Source organism: Vulpes vulpes, chromosome 15 (assembly GCF_048418805.1).
Source record: "Vulpes vulpes isolate BD-2025 chromosome 15, VulVul3, whole genome shotgun sequence".
Taxonomy (NCBI): domain Eukaryota; kingdom Metazoa; phylum Chordata; class Mammalia; order Carnivora; family Canidae; genus Vulpes; species Vulpes vulpes.
This window is the reverse complement of record NC_132794.1, coordinates 71,216,298-71,236,654: the sequence shown is the minus strand read 5'-3', so window position 1 is coordinate 71,236,654 and position 20,357 is coordinate 71,216,298. Positions and strand designations below refer to the sequence as shown.

Here is a 20,357-nt window from a genome sequence, read left to right as displayed (position 1 = left end):
GGAAAATCCACTGTGCAGATCTGAGTGAGCGTTGGAATAGAGTGAATTTAGGCAAATCATTTCAAGCTTTAGACAACTGGAGCTAAATAGACGTTAAAAGTGATGATCTATGCAGAAATGTTTTAAAGTTACCGTATGTAAATGTGAAAGAAGAACATTTGTGTGGGAAGCATCTGAGTATAACTGTCACAAACTGAGTTATACTGGAGAAGTTAAGACTTCTTTTTTTGATATTCCCCCCCCCCTCGGTTTAGAAAAAGTCATTTCCCTGAGTTTTTTGGGTCACAGGTCTATATTCAAAACTGCAACTGGACAGGCAATTCAAGTGATCATTAATGTATTTTCCCGTGTGTGCTCCCAAGCAAGGGACTTTTATTTAGTTCATTAATTTATGTGAGATATAATCAACATACAACGTTGTATTTCAGGTACACAACATAATTATTCGATTTGTATACACTGCAAAATGACCGCGATAAGTTTAATTAACATCCCTGACCATACATAGTTTTTTTTTTTTCTTATGATGAGAACTTTTAGGATGTATTCTCTTAGCAGCTTTCAAGTGTAGCAGTAGAGCATTACCAACTATACCAGGCTGCACATTATTACATCCCCAAGACTGACTTCTTGGCCAGGCACTTTCAGATCCAAAAAATTAAGGTGCTTACGTGGTTGACATATTTCAACTCCTCCCCAGATTTCTTATTATCTCCCCTCAAGTGTCTGACTTGCATTTCCCCCATATCACGGGTCCTAATTTTTCGGAAGATAACATTTTTAAATGGTGCCTTGGGTGTAAGATGGATTTTGGGAAGTAGAAGTTCTGGGTGAATTTTAGCAGACGCAGAGCGGTGGAGCTTCTGCAGCGCAGCCTCCAGGGGAGGGCTAGGCTGGTGGCCGAGGTCTTGGGGGGGCATCTTTGGGATTTCTGGAGGGGCAGTGCCCCGGGGGGGGTGGCGCGGGAGGATGGGCTCTGCCGGGCCTCGCTCGGAAGGGTCTGAGCTGGGCGGGGCGGGGCAGGGCCCGTCGCCCACCTGGATTAGGATGGTTCCGATGGGGTCGCAGCTGTCAGCGTCCTGCGCCATGGTAACGGGAGGGCGGCCTCCGGGAGGAGGAGCGGTTTCCAGGCGCCCGAGCCCGGCGCCGCGGCTGCGGCAGCGGCAGCAGCGGCAGCAGCGGCGGCGGCGCGCGCTCGTCCCCATGGCAACCCCACGCGCAGCGCGGCCCGTCCCACGCCGGCAGCGGAAGAGGGGGTGTGGGAGGAGTCAGGGCCGCCGCCGCCTCCCGCGCACGCGCCCCCCCCAGGAGCGTCTCCCCCGCGCGCCGGCCGCGGTGGTGCAGCCCGAGGCGGAAGCGGCTCCGGGGCGGAAGTGGCTCGCGAGTGCAGCGATGGCTGCGGGCGTCCCCTGTGCGCTCGTCGCCAGCTGCTCCTCCAGCTTCTCCGGAGACCGGCTGGTCCAGCGTGAGTAGCGGAGCTCCCGGGGCCGACGTCCAGGGCGCCCGAGTCTCTGCGGGCGGTGGCCTCGGAACCGCGGCGTCCCTCTCGGCTTCCGTGGCCGCCGCGGGGGGGGGCGGGGGCCGGGGGCTCGTCGGGTGCCGCCGGGACCCCGCTGCCCTGCTCCTGGCCTGCCCGCCCGGCGCGCTGCGGCGGCCCTTCCAGTCCTTCCAGTCCTTCCAGCCTTCTCTGCCGACTGCGGCCCCGCCCGCGGGGAGCCGGAAGGCGCTGTGCGCGGCCGTGAGGTGCAGAAGTTGGGGTGCTTGGTGCTGCAGAGGGGCTTCCTCCTGGCTCCGCCTTGACGTATAGGGGTTAGCTGATGTCCCCATCCGCCCCACGGGTTCACTGCCTCCCTCCCCAGTCCTGGTAGGAGTCCTGCCTAGCAGGCTCTCCGGGCAGCTTTGGCTTTGGGGTGCTCCTGGGCCTGCACCCTCGACCCTCGGGGAGGGGGGGGGGCTGTCACACTAAATAACGCTTAGGAGAAGCCGTAGGCCGGACGGCCTGGCACCGGGAACTAGGAACTAGGGTTCTCTGCAGTTGGTTGCTTGTAACCCCAAGACACCTGGTTTTAAATGCATGGCTTTCTTTCTTTCCGTAAGATTTTATTTATTTATTCATGAGAGACACAGAGAGAAGAGAGGCAGAGACACAAGCAGAGGGAGAAGCAGGTTCCATGCAGGGAGCCCAATGCGGGACTCGAATCCAGGACCCCGGGATCACGCCCTGAGCCAAAGGCAGGCGCTCAACCGCTGAGCAACCTGGCGCCCCCGGTGACATTTTGGAAGCACTTTTTAAACTGTAAAGCATCACACAAACATAAATATATCTATATATTTTTTCTGTACCTGTCAAATGTCAGAATTAGGCAGGATGTCCTTCCAACACAAATATTCTGTAACTTAGTTGTCAGTTCTTTTCTACAGTGTTTATGTTGAAAAGAATTGTGGTTACATTTCATATATGCCTTGATATTTTATATATAATTTTATATATAATTTATAATTTTATACATAATTTTTGTTTTATACATAGTGTATGATTTTATATTTTGTATGTAAAATTAAAAAAAGATTTTTTAAAAAGATTTTTTATTTACTTATTCATGAGAGACACAGCGAGAGAGAGAGAGAGAGGCAGATACACAGGTAGAGGGAGAAGTAGGCTCCACACAGGGAGCCGGACATGGGACTCCATCCCAGGTCTCCAGGATCAGGCCCTGGGCCGAAGGCAGGGCCAAACCACTGAGCCACCTGGGCCACCACAAAATTTTAAAATATTTAAAAATATATAGATATATAGATATATGTAAAATATGATTGATATTTTAAAAATATAAAAAGCATTTATATAATTTGTATTTACATTTTACATATCTTTTGTATATAATTTTTTTGAACGAGAGAGAGAGTACATGTGGGACGGGCAGCGGGAGAGAGAATTCTAAGCAAGCTCCATGCTCAGCGTAGAGCCCTGGGGTGGAGGGGCTTGATCTCACAACCCTGAGATCATGACCTGAGCTGAAATCCAGAGTCCAGTGCTTAACCCACTGAGCCACCCAGGCTCCCCTGTATATGATTTTTGTCCTGATATTTTTCATTTAACATTACATAATTTATGACATAATATAAATTACTTTCCATCATGTATTGCCTCTAGTGAACATAGGTTTTGCTCAGAATTCTTAAAATACTTGCTGTATTTAACTTTATAAAATAATTACATGCATTTGGGTTTCCATTACTGATATATAAAAGTCCTTTTAAAGCCAATCTCGGAAATATTTGTTAAGTATTCTGATGGCTATGGTACTCTCTCTGAGCGCTCTAAGGATCAGAATTGGCAGACGTGGTCACTTCCTTGAAGGAGCTGATGACCAATAGTTGGCAAATAGTAACACTTACTTCTTTAAAGTACATTAGCATCCTTGGAGGTAAAATTAATTGTGTAAAATAATCCACTTTGTTTCTATATATAAAATCCCTCTTAGGTACATCAAAAGCCAACTTTTGTGTTGATTAAAATTAGATGGCCTTTCCTTTGTGATTCCATTAATGCTATGTAGGGAGAAAATAAGAGCAGTTAGTGAGCACATTACTTGTAAGAAGAAGCGAAGTATAAAAGAGAGCTTTATCATTTCTTCCCAGGTTATTGATAGGGAAATGATGGGTAGCACTAGACCATGCTATTTGCTGAGCATTCATTCTGTTTTATAATTAAAGATTGCATTAAATTAATCATAAATTGAGTCTAATTTTGATCTAAGAGATGAGGATGACCATAAGGAGTGATGTTTGTCAAGTGTTCAGTGGTATCAGGCCACAGTGTGATTTTAGATTGATCTTTTTTGGGAACGTTTGGTTTCATTTCATCCATCAGGAAGAGGAACTTTAGGGTTTCTCCAGGTTCTCTTTCTTTCAACATCTGATCTATTTTACTGCTTTTACCCAATAGGAAATATTTCATAATCAAATAACCCAGTTTGTTATAAATACACATGAAATAAAAATCCGTAGGCCTCGGCTATGGATAAAGTACATACACGGATTTTGTGAAAAACCTTTTTTCATTTTGTCACTCAGAGGCCTTCTTTTGGAATTCTGGGTCGGTGTCTGACATCTGATAAAAGGATGTTACAGACTTACATTGTAGACTTTTAAAGGGAAATGAAGGCTCAGGATTCTGAAGGGTCTTCAGCAAGGTTATATGTGTGTGGGAGCAAGTGTCTCTACTCCAGGGCCAGACCTCTTTTCACCTCATATATATTCACAGGAAGATTTTACTTTCATTATGGAAAAGTGTGTTCTGATACTAAGCACAGAGCTGGTCTCTGTGCCAGTAATTATAGCTAAAATGGCAGCTAAGGTACTATTCTTGCTCTTAAGTGGAGGGATATAGTTCAAGTGTGTGCTCCACTGGTGAAAATATTAAAATATAAATACCTAAGTTTTAACATTTTACTCTCCTTTAGTAGAAGAAATTTTATTTTTTAACTCCAGTATAGTTAACAGAGTATTTATATTAGATTCAGGTGTACAGTTTAGTGATTCAACAGTTCTGTACATTACTCAGTGCTCATGAAGGTAAGTGTACTCTTGGGGCACCTGGGTGGCTCAGTCTGTTAAGTATCTGACTCTTGATTTCGGCTCAGGTCCATGATCTCTGGGTCATGAGATTGATTGAGCCCTGCCTCAGGCTCAATGTGGAGTCTACTTGAGGATTCTTTTCTCCCTCTATCCCTCCCCTGCTCGTGCGTGAATACTCTCTCTAAATAAATAAATAAAACCTTAAAAAAACAAGTGTACTCTTAATTCCCTTCACTTATGTGTCCCTTACATACTTCCCCTCTGGTAACCATCTGTTTGTTCTCTATAATTAAGAGTCTATTTTATGATTTGTCTCTTTATTTTTTTGTTTCTTCAATTGAATGAAATGGTATTTGTCTTTCTTTGGCTTATTTCACTTAACATTATACCCTTTAGATCCATCCATATTGTCATAAATGGCAATATTTCACTTTTTATGGATGAAAAATATTCCATTGTACATATATTCACAACATCTTCTTGATCCATTCATCTATCACTGGACACTTGGGCTGCTTCCATAGTTTGCCTGTGGTAGATAATGCTGCAGTAAACATAGGGGTGCATGTATCTTTTTAAATTAGTGTTTTCATTTTCTTTCTTTTCATATCCAGTAGTGGAATTACTGGATCTTATGGTAATTCTGTTTTTCATTTTTTGAGGAATCTCACTACTTTTTTCCTACTCTAAGAAGGAGCTCTCTCGATAGAAAAGCCCCTGGATACTTGTTTGGTGTTGAAGTGTGTAATACCAACTCAGCAACTGTAAGCTATTCAGGTTCTACATCTGAACTTTTGGAGCAAAATTCTTTCTTTTAGTGAAATGTGGGAATTTGGAGATCTTACAATCATAGCAGTCATTTTTATGTATATCAGTACTCTTCTCAAAAGTGTTCTCACATTTTTTAATTTGGTTCTTGTTTCCCTGTGAAGTCATGAAGTCAGATTATCTACATTTTGTAAATGAAGAAATTGTGGCTTGGAAATACCAGGTGACTTGCCCAAAGTGCTCAAGTGCTGAATGTTGGAGCATATGTTCACATTCAGAATTTGTATATATGGAATATATTAATGAAATGTATTGGAATTCCTTAGCAATCAGAATTATTTAAATTTAAGATGGTGGTGTTGGTGTAAGAAGTGATAGAGAAGATTGACCCCTAAAAGAGGGTTTTAAAATAGGTTTGCATTTCCATTTAGGAGGATTGAAGTCTTGGAAGAAAAAAATATCTCTGTCCAGAGGACCTGTATTTAAAAAGAACATTACGTATACCCGATAGGTTTTTTTTTTTTTTAAGATTTTATTGAGAGGGAGAGGGGCAATGGGAGCAGGAGTGGGAGTGCATGAGGCTGAGGGAGAAGCAGACTCCCCGCTGAGCGGGGAGCCAGAAGCAGGGCTCCACCTAGAACCCTGGGATCATGACCTGAGCTGAAGGCAGTCGCTTAACGGACTGAGCCACCCAGGCACCCCTGCCCGGCCGTTTTTTAAGTGTCTGGATTTTTATTTTCTCAATTGAGTAAACTCAAAATAGAGGCATATTAATAATATATTAGCCACTCCTATGTCGGATTAACATAAAAATAGAAAGTTGTTTGAGATCATCTCTTCCATCCCTTCTAGGTGAAAAATTCTATGTTACCATGTTACTTATTTTTATGTTAGATTATATGGTGCTTCCTAGCTCTGGCATTCTTAATTTTTGTGAGTGCATTTTTTTTGGAAAACTGTCCCATTTTTTTCTAGTATAATATCACAGTTTATTGATATTAATGTAATCCACCAATCTTACTTAGATTTCCCCAGTTTGACTTTTATGCATGTGTGTGTGCATATGTATTCTACACAACTTTATCACGTGTGGTTTGTGTATTTACCATCACAGTCAAGATACTGAATAGTTTCACCACCACAGGGATCCCTTGCATTGCTCTTTTGGGTTATGCCCCCAGTCTTCATCACCCCAGGCAACCACTAATCAGTCCTTCATTTTTAAAGTGTTGTCTTTTCAAAAATGTTATATGATTGGAAACATAGATTACTTTTGGGAATTTTTTTTTTTTCTGCTCAGCATAATTCTCTAGAGATTGATCTATATTGTGTGTGTCAATTCATGGTTTTTGACTGCCAAGCAGTATTCCATGGTAAAGATGTGTCACAGTTTAACTGTTTACTTGTTGAAGCACATCTGGGCTGGTTCTAGTCTTTAGTTCCTGATCCTGTTTTTGTATAAAGTATTATTGATATACAGCTGTGACCATTTGCTTATTTTGTCTATGGTTACTTTCCAGAGTTGAATAGTTGCACCAGAGACCATGTGGCTCACAGCCTAAAATATTTGCTGTCTGGCCCATTAATGAAAATGTTTGACAACTGTATTCTGAGCATGTGAATTAATGTGTACTAATCTGCTTAACTTTTAGAACATTTTAATGCTGTTGTTACCATCATTATTCTCATTTTGCAAAGAAATTACAGCACAGAGAAATTAAGCAATTTGCTCAAGGCCAAATAGCTGAGCCAGGTTTTGAACCCAGGCAGTCTGGCTGTAGGAACTACCTCTTAACCAGTCCTGTTCGCAAATAATAGCAAGATAGAGGAGCTCAAAACTGGAAACGGACTAGAGAGGTAGCAGCCAAACTATGCAGGGAGGGGAATTCTCTTTGAAGGCTGAGGGATAATAGGATTTAGCCTGTGGTCATTTGCTTTCTTTAGGAGAATAATGCTTGAAACAGTGCTAAAACTTCTCACTAATTTGGATTTAGTAATACCACATAGGACTTTCTACATTTTCTACATATTTCCAGTATTTAACTAAGGCCCCCAGTCCTGGTCACTTGGTTTCCACAGCTCCACTGGCAACTGAAAATTAGCACAGCCATTGTTTTCTTTTGCTTATCTCCCAGGGATTTGGAGTTAAGTAGGGCCCTGGTCCTAGAAAAACCTCTCTGGACTAGGGGGAGGTGAAATGGTGGCCTTTAAACAAAATACATTCTTCTCCTCATTTTAGATGGGAAGACTTATGCCCAGCTAAGAAGATTTGGGCCTCCCTTTAGGACAATCAACTATCCTGATTTTCCCAGGACTGAGAATTTCTTCTTAATTGAAATATAGTTGACATTTATTAAGGTTTCAGGTGTACGACAGAGATCTGACAATTATAAACATTATGAAATGCTCACCACCATAGTGTAGTTACCATCTGTCACCATAAAAAATTATCGCAATATTACCGCCTCTATTCCCTATGCTGTACTTTCTATCCCTGTGACTTATTTATTTTATAGCTGAGAGTTTGTGCTTCTTAATCTCCTTCACCTATTACCCATCTCCCCAAACCCCTCCCCTCTGGCAACCACCAATTTGTTCTTGTATTTATGAGTCTGTTGATGCTTTTGTTTTGTTTTTTCGATTCCACACAGAAGTGAAGTCATACAGTATTTGTCTTTCTCTGACTTATTTCTCTTAGCATAATACCTTCTAGATCCATCCATGTTGCATTTTATTTTATTTATTTTATTTTTTAAAAGATTTTATTTATTTATTCATGAGAGACACACAGAGAGCGAGAGAGAGGCAGAGACACAGGCAGAGGGAGAAGGAGGCTCCATGAAGGGAGTCTGATGTGGGACTTGATCCTGGATCTCTAGGATCATGCCCCGGGCTGAAGGCGGCACTAAACTGCTGAGCCACCTGGGCAGCCCCATGTTGCAGTAGCCACTCCACTTTTGGAGTAGGGAATTTGACTTTTTGTGTTTGGAACTTAGATGGACTTAGCCTTGTAAGCAATGCTCCCATCCTTAGGTTTCTAAAACTGCAGAACCAGATAGCTCATTTATATGATGGGTAAACTAGGCTTTAGGGAGTTACATAGGCAGAGCCAGCCATCATTTATGACATATTTTCTTTGGGAGACATTCATTCATCTTCAAGACTGGGAGTTTGTTGCTTGGCCTATCAGACCAAAAAGGATCTTAAAGTAATTTGCTAGGGAGAGCATTCTTATTTCAAAGGTAGGGGCTTATTGGACAGTCTAGCCGACCAACATTGCCCAGCAACAGAAGGGGATAGGAGCTTGGGTTTTTAAAATTTGCGTTTTCTGTAGTTGCTTTAGTATTTTGACTGGAGTCTTTTATTCTGGGAATAAGTTATAGTTTCTGCTTAAGCAAAGTTGTTTATTTTGTTGTGGTAGGACAACTCTGCCTTTGATTTGATTGTATATTTCCAAGGCTTTATTTTCTTCAAAGAAAGAAAGATAGGGCTAACAAGATCTTCCATGAACAGTCTGAGGTTGTCATCACAGACTGATGAGGTAGGTGGTCAGACAAAAGCAGCGATTTCTACTAGTAATGGTGATAGAGGATTGTTTTTAGCTATAATACTTAATATATCTTTAAATTTTTAATTAACAGTAATAGATTTTTATCTTTATTAAAAGAGGGGTGTTAGTTAAGTCATCAACCTCAGGAGGAAAAAGATTAAACACAAGTTCATATTCTCTCCAGACCCAAAGGTACCTACAAAATGTACCCATGTTATCTTCTAGTATGAGCATGCTTCTGTGTGTGTGTGTGTGTGTGTATGTGTATGAGAGAGAGAAATTCAGGCTCCAAGAAGTTGTGACCTTCCAAGGTAGTTCAGCCCATAAACACTAAGGAGCCAAGAAGCAATTCTAGTTCTTTCATATACATGAAACATGATGATCTTCTTGGCAGCCAGGATGCCGTGTATCCAAGGTGGAGGTAGGGATAAGAGAAATTATAGTAAAGGATTTTACTATAAGAGGAGAACTTTTCTGGCTCCACTTAAGTGTACACTTTTTCTTTCATGGTAGTTAGAGCCTTAGTAGATGAACTATGTTAGTTAGGTTCAGTAATTTAATTAGGACACTTTTATCTATGTCCAGTTTGTTTCCTTGTGGACTAGAGAATTGGACTTTTTGTGTGAGGTTATTGTTGATGTGGGAAATGATTATAACGTCTTTGCCTTCCTGGCATTCCAATAAAGAGGGTGGAGAGTACAAGGAGAAACACCAGCGGAAAAGTATTATGCACTAACCTATGTCGCACAGAACCATTTATGCTACAAAGAGCATTGTATCATTCTGGACGAGTCTAAGTATATCTAGACTCAGATCTTTACTTCTGGGACATTCAACTGCTTGTTTTGCAGCAAAAGTAAAAACATCTAGAAAATATGTAGTGGTCATTTGGTTTAAACAACTCGTCCTGTGTAATTCCTCAACAAATAGTGCTGCTTTATAAATCATGAAATCTGATCAAGCGCCATTTTTTAAAAGGCTAAGTTACGAAATTGTTTTGAATATGTCTGGTGAGAATGATAATCTGGACTTGACATTGTATTTGTCCTAACCAGTGCACACAGATATCACAAACACATCTCTAATAATTACTCATCCAAAAAGCAAGATTGACATAGGTGAAGACAGAGAGGACTAATGTGAGACTCAGCCCGTATGATATTATAGATTTAGTAACAAATCACCCACTTAGGTTTAATTTTCCACACTGACCCGAAGGTCGGCTCTGCTCAGAGATGGGGAAAGTATTATCGTTCTTGGATCAAAGTCCAAAACCTAATGCTCAGAGCAGAAAATGCGTGATCATTTGGTAATCAACAGCTGACATAAAATTATCATTCTGCCTGAATTCAGGGGGGATTATGTGGGGGGAAGACTTTTTGTGAATCAAGCACTGAGTTCTTTTCCTGGTGATTTTGATTTTAAGCAAGTTAACTTTCCTCCCACAAATACTCAAAGCATTTGTACCTTTGCCATCATTGCTCGGAGTCGCTAAAACATCCTGTGCCTCAGTCACCTCCTTACTCAGTAAAATAAGGACATTCTCTTCCAGCCTCTGTGATTTTTTTTCTTTTTTAGCAGCTTTATTGGGCTGTAATGCAGATATGATAAAATTCACTTATATTTGGTGCAGAACATTTCTATCATCCTAGAAGGAGAGACCTTGTGCCTATTTGCAGTCATGCCACATTCCCACCCCCAGCTCTAGGCAACCACTAATGTACTTTGTCTTTACAGATTTGCCTTTTGTGGACATTTTATTTAAAAGGAATCTTACAATATGTAGTCACTTGTGTCCGCCTTCTTGTACTTAGCTTAATGTTTTTGAGATTCATCCATATTATAGCATGTATTTCATATTCTTTTGTACGGGTATACCATATTTTATCCATTCATCAGTTGATAGAGGTTGGGTTGTTTCCATTTTTTGGCTATTACGAGTAATGCAGTTATGGAGATTCAAAGAAACTGCTGTGCTATTTTAAGAAACTGTTTTCCACGGTGGCTGCACCATTTTATGTTCCCATCAGCAATGTATGGGGGTTCCAGTTTCTCCTCATCTTCGACAACATTTACTATTATCTATATTTTTGATTACAGCCTAGAATCTAGTGGGTGTGAAGTAGTATCTCACTATGGTTTTGATTTGCACTTCCCTAATGACAAGTGATGTTGAGAATCTTTTCATGTGTGTATGGTCCATTCATGTATCTTCTTTGGTGAAATGTCCATTCAGATCTTTTGCACATTTTTAAGTTGGGTTTTTCATCATCTTATTAATGAGTTTTAAGAGTACTTTATGTATTCTGGTTATAGGTCACATGTATACTACACATATATTTTCCCCTGTTCTGTGGCTTGTCTTTTGGTTAGCTTGATAGTATCTTTTGAAATGCAAAAGTTTTAAATTTTGGTGAAGTCTAATTTGTCATTGTATTCTTTTTCCATGATCCTTTGACCATGTGTTGCCCAATCATTTTACCCCTCTTGAAGGAACTTTTAGGTCCTGGGACATTGGGTGTGTTAGCTTTATGATGTTCTCCAATGCGTTAGGCTTATTTTCAACATTTGAATACATGGGTTACAGAATAAGTGTTCTTCATTAAACTTACTGTTTTTGGAAAATTCATATCAGACATGTTTACCTTCTTTCAGAATAAGTTAGCATCTGCTGCAGGTACTGTTGTCATCCTGAGCATTGACGTTTTTTGTGAGGTTTTGCTATTCAGTGCTGATTTATGAAAAATTAACATTTGAATATGAGAAGTAGTTTCATTTCATCATTGTCCCATTTAGCCTTATGTATTCTTTTGTCCAAAAAAACACCATTCATAAATTATTTTCAAAACATCTAAGGTTAATTGCCAAGTAATTTTTATGGTTAAAATAACTAAGATGCTAGAGATAGATTTTATCAGAGAGAGATTTTAGGAGGTTGTGACACCTATGTTTTATGAGAAAGAATAAAACCAACTTTGTATTCCAGAGCTTGTATTTTGTATCATAAATACAGCCAGGTCAGTCCCACAGGTCCACAAGATCAGGGTTTCTGAGCCTTAGCACTGTTGACATTTTGTTGTGTAGGTGCTGTCCTGTGCATTGTAGGATGTTTAGCAGCACTCTTGGCCCCTGCCCACAAACTGCCAGTAGCATCTCCCAACTTGTGACTACCCAGCAATGTCTCCAGATGTTGATGTGTCCCCTGGAGGGGCAAAATCACCCCCCCCTCATAAAAAAAATCAGCTTTAGATGTATATCTAGAACTGATTTTGAACCAATAAGTATTAGTAATTAAATTCAGAGAAGTCTCCTCCCCCCCCCCCCCCATATGGGAAGGAATTGTCCATGAGCTGTGCGCGGCTGATAGAGCAGCACTGTGTCCATGTGCTGTGGGATTGGTAAAGCCAACTTTGCACGCAGCCCGTAAAACATAGAGGCTGGTTCCTCCTTGGCCCTCACTTCTCCATATTCTCTCTCCCCTTTCGGCCAGCGTCTTCCTTTTCTTTCGGGCATGTTTGTCTCCCTGCGTTGTGAGGTCTTCTGAGGGCAAGCCAGACCATGTTTTCTCCCATCCCCTCCCTCCAGTTATTTTAAGACGAAGCCGTGGTGACCAATTCCAGATGGTTACTGGGAGAAAGTGAACCTCAGTTAAAGGAGGAGGACCGAGTTAGATTCCCCCTGCTCCAACTTTAGAACTTTCCCACCATGACATAAAAAGCCCCCAAGTGTGTGGAGAAGTGAATTTCCGAGTGTGACCAGAGAGGAGGAGCGCGTGCGGAAGAGGTAATCAAGTGGTGTAAGCAAACAAGACCTGCTGCATTCTCGTGGAGGCCTGGTGTGCAGCCCTAACCCGACCGTCTGCCCTCGGCCGCCTAATACTGCCCCAGGCAGCTGTACTTAGACTGAAGCTAATGCTGCGTCTGCTTGCTCTTGCTTGCTCCAGGAGGCCGCGGGATGATACTCCGAGAATCACAGATGGAATCTGCGCCCATTTGTCTGTGCGACGTCCCGACCCCTAAGGTTGCAGCTGAACCTTCCAGTATCACACGGGCTGGGAAGGCCCTTTACGTTGCAGCTGTAAATTCTGCCCCCGCTACTTGGGGAATAATCTGTTCATCCATAACTGTGTCCGGTTAGTTCATAACAGAGTATTTGACAGCAGCACCCACCTCATAGGACATTCTCACGAAATCGTGGCTGTGAAATTGTAAGGAGTTGCAACAGTGCGGAGCCATTGTGATATTTAAAGGTCTCTCTTTACCTTTCGTCGCTGGCTCATGAAAACTCTTTCATGTTTTTTCCTAAATCACATTTTACTCCATTCTTTTCTCTCATAATGGCTACTTTCCCCTTCAACTGACGTCAGACTCTGCTGCCTCCTATAATTTTCCTAATTGCTTTCTCTTCTGTTTCTGTCTGTGCCTTAACAATGGAAAAGCAACATTTGAGAAGGCATATTTTGGGAAGGGAGGAGCCCGAACGGTTTAGGGAGGTGGTGATTTCCTAATTGCACTTGCCCTTACCAGCTCTCAGTGCATCTCTGACTCAGCCTCTTGTCCATGTGCAAACACTTGACCTGGGGAGGAGGGAATAGCATTACCAAGGGCCACCCTGTGTCCAGTGCCTGCCTGCGCCTTCTCACGCATGATTTCAGTTAATCTGCAAGAAGCCATTTGAGAGGTGTGTCCCCTTGTACCATGAGGAAATGAGACACACAGAGGTTAATTTGTCATTCTCACGGAGGGCCAGCATTCAGATGAAGGTCTGTCTCACCCCAGGTCTGTGCCGTCTGTGTATTATGGCTTTTTCTGTTGTAGTTAGTACTGCCAGCTACAGAGTGGAGGGAGAGGGACCTTGGGTCTCTAGAAGAGTGGATACCATGAAAGACACTTGTATCTGGGGTGGGAGGTTATGATACCTCCCTATAGGCAGCTTCAGTTCAGTGAGAAAGAATAAAACCAGAAGAGTACTGATTTCTGGAAGAATCATCTTGGTTTTGAGTGGCAGCTGTTGTTTCCCTCTGGACATAGAAAATATGATTTAACCACTGGACAATGTCTCATTACAAAGAATGTCATGATTAGTTAAGGGATCATTAATTCTGGTATCAAGAGTGTCCTTCATTCTACTACTGAAGAAGATAGGAATAATCCAAAGCAGTATCCATGCACTTAGTTTAGAATGGACTTGTTTTGGGGTGCCGGGGTGGCTTAGTTGGTTAAGCAATCGACTCTTGATCTATGCTCAGGTCTTTTTTTTTTTTTTTTTTTTTTTAAGATTCTATTTATTTATTCATGACAGACACACAAGAGAGGCCAGAGACATAGGCAGAGGGAGAAGCAGGCTCCTCACAGGGAGCCTGATTCAGGACTCGATCCCAGGACCCTGGGATCACGCTCTAAGCTGAAGGCAGGCAGACACTCAACCACTGAGCCACCCAGGTGTCCCATATGCTCAGGTCTTGACTTCAGGGTTATGAGTTCAAGCCCTGCATTGGGCGACTGGAACCCACTTAAAACACACAAACAATAGAATGGATTTGTTTTGTCTTTTTGGTTGGAGTAGATAGGTAAGGGGGTAAGAGTGGTGTGTTTGTGAGAGAGAGAGAGATTGAAGATGGATATTTTCAGTGTCATGGGAATTCACCTTGGAACTTCAGTTTGCTTTCTCATTCATGCTAAAGAGAATATCACTCCTTATTTTTTTTAAAAGATTTTATTTATTTGTTCATGAGAGACACACTGAGAGAGGCAGAGACACAGGCAGAGGGAGAAGCAGATTCCCTGTGGGGACCCGGGCACAGGACTTGATCCCAGGACCGCGGGATCAAGCCCTGAGCCAAAGGCAGATGCTCAACCACTGAGCCACCCGGGCATCCCTGTCATCTCTTATTGATTCTGAACTAAAGAAAACTAGATGCCTCCTTCCAAATTTACACTCTGAGGGAAGCAACATTCCGATAGAAGAAGCACAAAGCGGGTGTGAGGATGGAGGAGTGGCTGAGCTGACATGCTTCCTTGGCATACAGCTTTCTTCAACTCTCTTGAATCTTGCTTGTCACTAACTTGCCATGTGGGACTGTAGGGGAAATAAGTTCATGAAAGCAGTGAGAAGTAAATAGGAGTTGCTGGAGAATTGATGGCTACGTATAACAGTTTCTCAAACAGGGAAAGAGATTTATACTTGCACTTAAAACCGGGGGAAAGGTTTATACTTGCTACTGGAACTGGGTTGACATTTAACTTCTCATCTGAAAACACTACAGATTAACTATTTTAAGCTGTGAGACCAAGTTTGTGGTAACAGACTGGCAGTTAATCATCTGGTATTTGTCTCTTTAAAAATGATGTATTGCAGCTCCACCAGGTGGCTGCCAACAGTGTGAATGAGACAGGCCAACATCCACCAGGAGAAGGGAGGAGGTTCTCTTGATTTTACTTGTGCATCTTTTTGACTACATCAAAAGTCAGCTTAGTGAAGGCAAAGAAGGGAGACTATTGCCGGTTTTTCTAGGAAGTCTGGCAAAAAAACAAAACAAAAACAAAAACAAAAACCATTTGATCACTGTGACTCACTTTTGACATATAAATGGCCAAAAGCCATACATAGAGTTTGAATGAGTTAATTTTGCTTCAGGCTCATATATCCTGGTGCCCTTGTTCTGGCTCTTATTTTTGGTTTTCATAAAAGAACAGGTGATACTGTAGGCCCATAGGTTGGTTTTGGCTTGTGAGCTGTGAGCATTGGACACTTGAGTGTGATCTAGCTCAGATGCCAAATACCACATGCACTGCATCACAGGGTAGTACGAAAAAAATGCTGATGGCCTGAATTTTGTTTTACGTTCTTCTCCTTTAGGCAAGTGGCTTCTCTCTTTCTCTCTCTCTTTTTTTTTTTTTTGGCCCTCAGTTTTCCCATCTGTGAAATGAGTAAACGGTCTGGCTGATCTCCAGAAACTCTTCGTCATGTGCATAAGCGTTTGAGCAATTTTTGTTTTAATCTGGAAAAGAATAAACGTGTTAGACGTTTGAAACCAAATAGAGATGAGCGAGAAAAGCTATATTCAGTGTAGACATTTACATTTTTTAAATTAAACTCTACATTATGATATCGATGACAAGAAGAATGAGACTGTTCACTCTTTTCTAGTTGGGAGATGGCACAGATGTGATAATAAAGTCCATATGCAGCCTCGCCGAAAGTATCTGATTAGACATGAAATGTTAAAAATAAAAGAATCTGATAAGTAAATTGAGCTATCAAGTAATTCTAGTCAGCACAAGGAGTAAGGAACAAACCACACACAGCCAGCTACGGAAACACTGAAAGGTGAAATTTGTTTTCCCAACTTAGTGGTTCTGTTCTCATCTAGGTTTTAGAGACAAGAGGAATTGCTTCTTTCTGTGTGTTTAGTAAATATCTTCATCATTTGAAAATCAGAGAGAGAGTGTAAAATTGAAATTTTAAGAGCTCTGAGTAGCACAGAGGTTTGGTTTGCTGCCTTGTGTTCTACACATTGATTAATAAATTGAACTATCCTTAATGGATCCAAATATCCTAAATTGCAGTTGAGTGAGTAGATGGCACCTTAATTGATTTTATTTTTTCATGTTAGTTGAAGACACTGATTCCAAAAAAGTGTAACTGAAATTTTCTTCCAATTTTCTTAACAACACTTGGAGTTTGGGAAATAATAAGGAACTGGTTGTGGTGATGGTAGGAGTCCTTGTCCCATGCTCCTTGTACTTTGCCCCTTAACAACATGTGGACTCAGTATTTTACCCTTTGTGCTTCTCCACTTAAAAAAGTTAATTCGTTATTTTAAAAAATTACCTATGAATGAAGAAAACTGATTCCATATGGTGGCTCCTCCTACCCTTAAAAAAATCAGTTTATACATTTTTTGCTACTCCCCTTGGTTTAGTTTGCCTTCTTCCATATGTGCTTTTATCGGCATATTGCTGTGCCACCTGCTTGAAGTTTGGAAGATTAGCTTTGAATGCAACATAGACTTTGATCTAGGTTTTTTTTTTCCCCCTGTGAGACATTTACATGAAAAAAGAATCTTTGTCATGCTTTATCTGTTCTTCCTGCTATTTCCTATCTGAACTTGTCATGATGGCACGCGAAGGACATTGCAGCTGGTTGCTGTGGAATTGATTGATAATTAATAAAAGATAACTTTAAGTAGAAATTAAGCAGCAAGAGCTGCTTGATTTCTTAAAGAGACAAGATAAATTCAGATTTTCAAATATTGGCACAGACCTCATGGTAATTTAAAAGTAACAGTTCTGGTTGTGGTGAAAATTTTGGAAAGTTAGTTTCACAATGTGCCATATGTCAAATGTCGTCTTAAATTTATTTTAAATTTACTTTTTCTATTTTAATTAAAAAAGGGGGTTTTGTTTTCAGACTAGTTCTTCCTAGTAACCACATGATGGAAGTTTACCAATGAAAAAGCGTGCATATGTGCACATACATACTTTATATGTTATTATACATTATTTCGAGCAGTCTTTTAGACTAAATAATTTCCTCATATCTTTTTGTTGAACAGAAACTATGGCAGTGTTCCAAGTATATAATCTCAGCTCTGGAATTGAAAGTTTAGCTTCTAGTTTTCTGCATCTTGTTAATTGTGAGTTCGAGGGATATTTTATATGTTCATCTTTGTTAGCATCAAAAAGGAATTTGTGGCCATTTTGCCATATATTTTTATAATAACCCAATTTTAGTAGCATGTTATTTTACTTCTCTAAGCTTACTTTCCACATCTGTATAAAACAGAGGTTGTGGGTATGAATGTGAGAGATGGGAGTTTAGGTTAGAACAATTTCTAATGTTTTTCCACTGCTGAATATTTTATGGCATTATGGAAGCAGACTGCTTCAGTGGTTCCATGACCTCGTCTCTATTTGTTCATCAGTGACTTGGCCTTTACTGTAAGAATTTTGTTAGTTATAGCCATGCTGCACATGGGTTTCTGAAAGATTTAGTTATATTGTAAATAATTAAATGTGCTTGGCTATTATGTATTTAAATTATGCCAAAAGTGTCTTTAGCAAACAAAAATTGGAGTTGGCCTTCAAAGAATTTGAACAAGGCTGAATGTAAATGGAATAGGGGTCATTTATCAGTATCCATTCTTTTATGAATTAATGTGTAAGCATTTGGCCCAAGGAAGATGGGTAGCTTTTATTTTATAAATGGTTTAGCCTTACTGCTACCTTCCTTGTAACTTGCAAAAAGGACAGAATAGTTACAGATTCTTGAAGATTCTTGTAACCTTCCATCTCACATGAATACGTAAGCAATAAAATAAATGTAAGCTGTCAATCTTTTCTGCTTGCTCTTTCTGGGTGTTTAGGTAGATGACTGTTTTGTCTCCTGTGTAATCTAGCCACAGTAATTTTTGTGTTCTTAAAGAACAAAAGCCAATGAGTTAAATTATGTCACTATTACTTTTCTAATCAAATGATAGAGAAGAAAATGCCCTGACAAATGGGAGGCCTTTTGAAATCCTTACACAAAGAAAAGTAGCCGAAGTACCATATTAATGTGGTATCTTTTTTTTTTTTTTTTTTTTTTTTTAAGATTTACCCATTCATTTGAGAGAGAGTGTGAGTGGGGGAAAGGGCAGAGGGAGAGAATCTTCAAGCAGACTCCCCACTGAGTGAGGAGCCTGATGTGGGACTCAACCCCACGACTCATGAGATCATGACCTGAGCCAAAATTAAGAGTCTGGACACCCAACCAGTCGAGCCACCCAGGTGCCCCATCTGGTATATGTATTGGTTTTGCATATTCCATGATAACATTGTGTCCTTTGTTTAGATATCCTTGGAGCAGAGGATCTTATTGTGGAAGTGACTGCTGATGATGCCGTGAGGTTTTATCCCTGGACCATTGATAATAAATACTATTCAGCAGATATCAATCTATGTGTGGTGCCAAACAAGTATCTCGTCACTGCAGAAATCGCGGAGTCTGTCCAAGCATTTGTGATTTACTTTGACAGCACACAAGTAAGATTTGGTTAGCCCAGGACCTTGAGTAAGAAGTTATTTGGTGCTTTGTTTTTTCCCCCTGCTTTTCCCATGAGTTCTCTTAATTGTCTCTTCTTCTGGTTGTGTTTGTATGTTTGTTTTCCCTCCCTCTAGAAATCTGGTCTTGATAGTGTTTCTTCATGGCTTCCGCTGGCAGAAGCATGGTTACCTGAAGTCATGATCTTGGTCTGTGACAGAGTGTGTGAAAATGGTAAGGCATGCCAACGGGACTGTGATTGGTACATACAATTGCTGTCCCTTGGTAAATAGAATACTTTTGTTTTCTTAGAAGAGTATATCTCCTGTGATTATATTACTTTATGGAAGTATTTTCAGCTACTTCTGTTTGGAATCTTGTAATATTTACATTTTATTTTTGAGAATGGACACTTTGGGTTTAAGAAATCATTTTTTTCCTATTTATTTTGGATGCCTTTAGAATAACTTACATTAGGGGTAACATCGAGATTTGTGGAGAGTATTGCAGCAATATTCTATTTTTAAAATTTTTTACTTATGAGGACTCTTTTGCACATTAGGTGTAAACCGGCAAAAAGCTCAAGAATGGTGTATCAAACATGGCTTTGAATTGGTAGAACTTAGCCCGGAAGAGTTGCCTGAGGAGGATGGTAAGTATTTATGTGTCAGGAGAAACATGACGTTTAGATTCAATAATGAGGGAATATTTTAATCCAGGGAAGAATCAAAGTGAAATTCAAAAAACATTTTTTCCTCAGCTATTTGAAAAGATTTGTGCAAAACCCATTGGTGTGGTCTTACTATTAACCAAATCCAGTTTTTTTTGGCTTTACACATGTGTTAGGACTTTTCAAATATTGTTTTTATTTCTTATAGATAAAGATAGAGATTTCTACCTTAAATCTTAGTCATTTTGCCAATCTCTTATCCTTTGTCCGCAGCCAAAAAAAGATTTGACTTATACTCATAAATAGTTAAAGTTTATGTTCCTTATTTTGAATTTCTCCTATCCTAAGGCTGAAGTCCCAGGAACTTTAGAGGGCATGTCAGCCCTGTCTTTATGTCCTATTTTATGTGAAACCAAAAACAGACCCAGAATACCACCATTACCTCCCACCCCCACCCCTGGGGTAGCTCTTCACTTTACTCTGGACCTACTGTTTCTTCCCTTCCTCTGCTCTTCTTTTCAACTTCTCTCCTTCCAAGTACACCTGTGCTAGCTGCTGTGGGACCTACTAAGACAAGACAGGTTTTGGCCCACCAAAACCTTATAGTCTAGTGCAAGAGATAAACATGGATATGAACAATTGACTTGCCAGGTGGAATGTCATAAATATTTTTAAAATGTACTGGTGCTGTGATATTTAGGAGACAGGGGAAGATTATTTCTGTTTAGAAATTCAAAGACTGTGTTGGCATCATGAACTTTCACA

At 40.6% G+C, this 20,357-nt stretch overlaps 2 protein-coding genes across 7 annotated transcripts in view; one reads left to right on the top strand and one right to left on the bottom strand.

Annotated features, from left to right (window-relative positions):
* Positions 1-1,189, bottom strand: part of IQCH (IQ motif containing H) — a 211,794-nt gene extending 210,605 nt beyond the window's left edge. The window contains exon 1 of the mRNA XM_072738887.1: positions 1,038-1,189. The gene's annotated coding sequence lies outside the window, so the exon portion shown is untranslated. The remainder of the gene's footprint in view (positions 1-1,037) is intronic.
* Positions 1,190-1,259: 70 nt separating this feature from the next.
* AAGAB (alpha and gamma adaptin binding protein) overlaps positions 1,260-20,357 on the top strand; it is a 53,086-nt gene continuing 33,988 nt past the window's right edge. The window contains exons 1-5 of one of the 6 annotated variants that reach the window (XM_072738911.1): positions 1,348-1,465; positions 12,843-13,031; positions 18,734-18,924; positions 19,060-19,156; positions 19,485-19,574. In XM_072738911.1, the coding sequence (XP_072595012.1) occupies positions 1,393-1,465; positions 12,843-13,031; positions 18,734-18,924; positions 19,060-19,156; positions 19,485-19,574 (640 nt within the window). In that variant the 5' untranslated portion in view covers positions 1,348-1,392. Of the gene's footprint in view, positions 1,466-1,569; positions 1,810-12,842; positions 13,032-17,461; positions 17,538-18,733; positions 18,925-19,059; positions 19,157-19,484; positions 19,575-20,357 lie in introns of those variants that run through there. The other 5 variants (XM_072738912.1, XM_072738913.1, XM_026012385.2 and 2 more) reach the window with 5 other exon arrangements.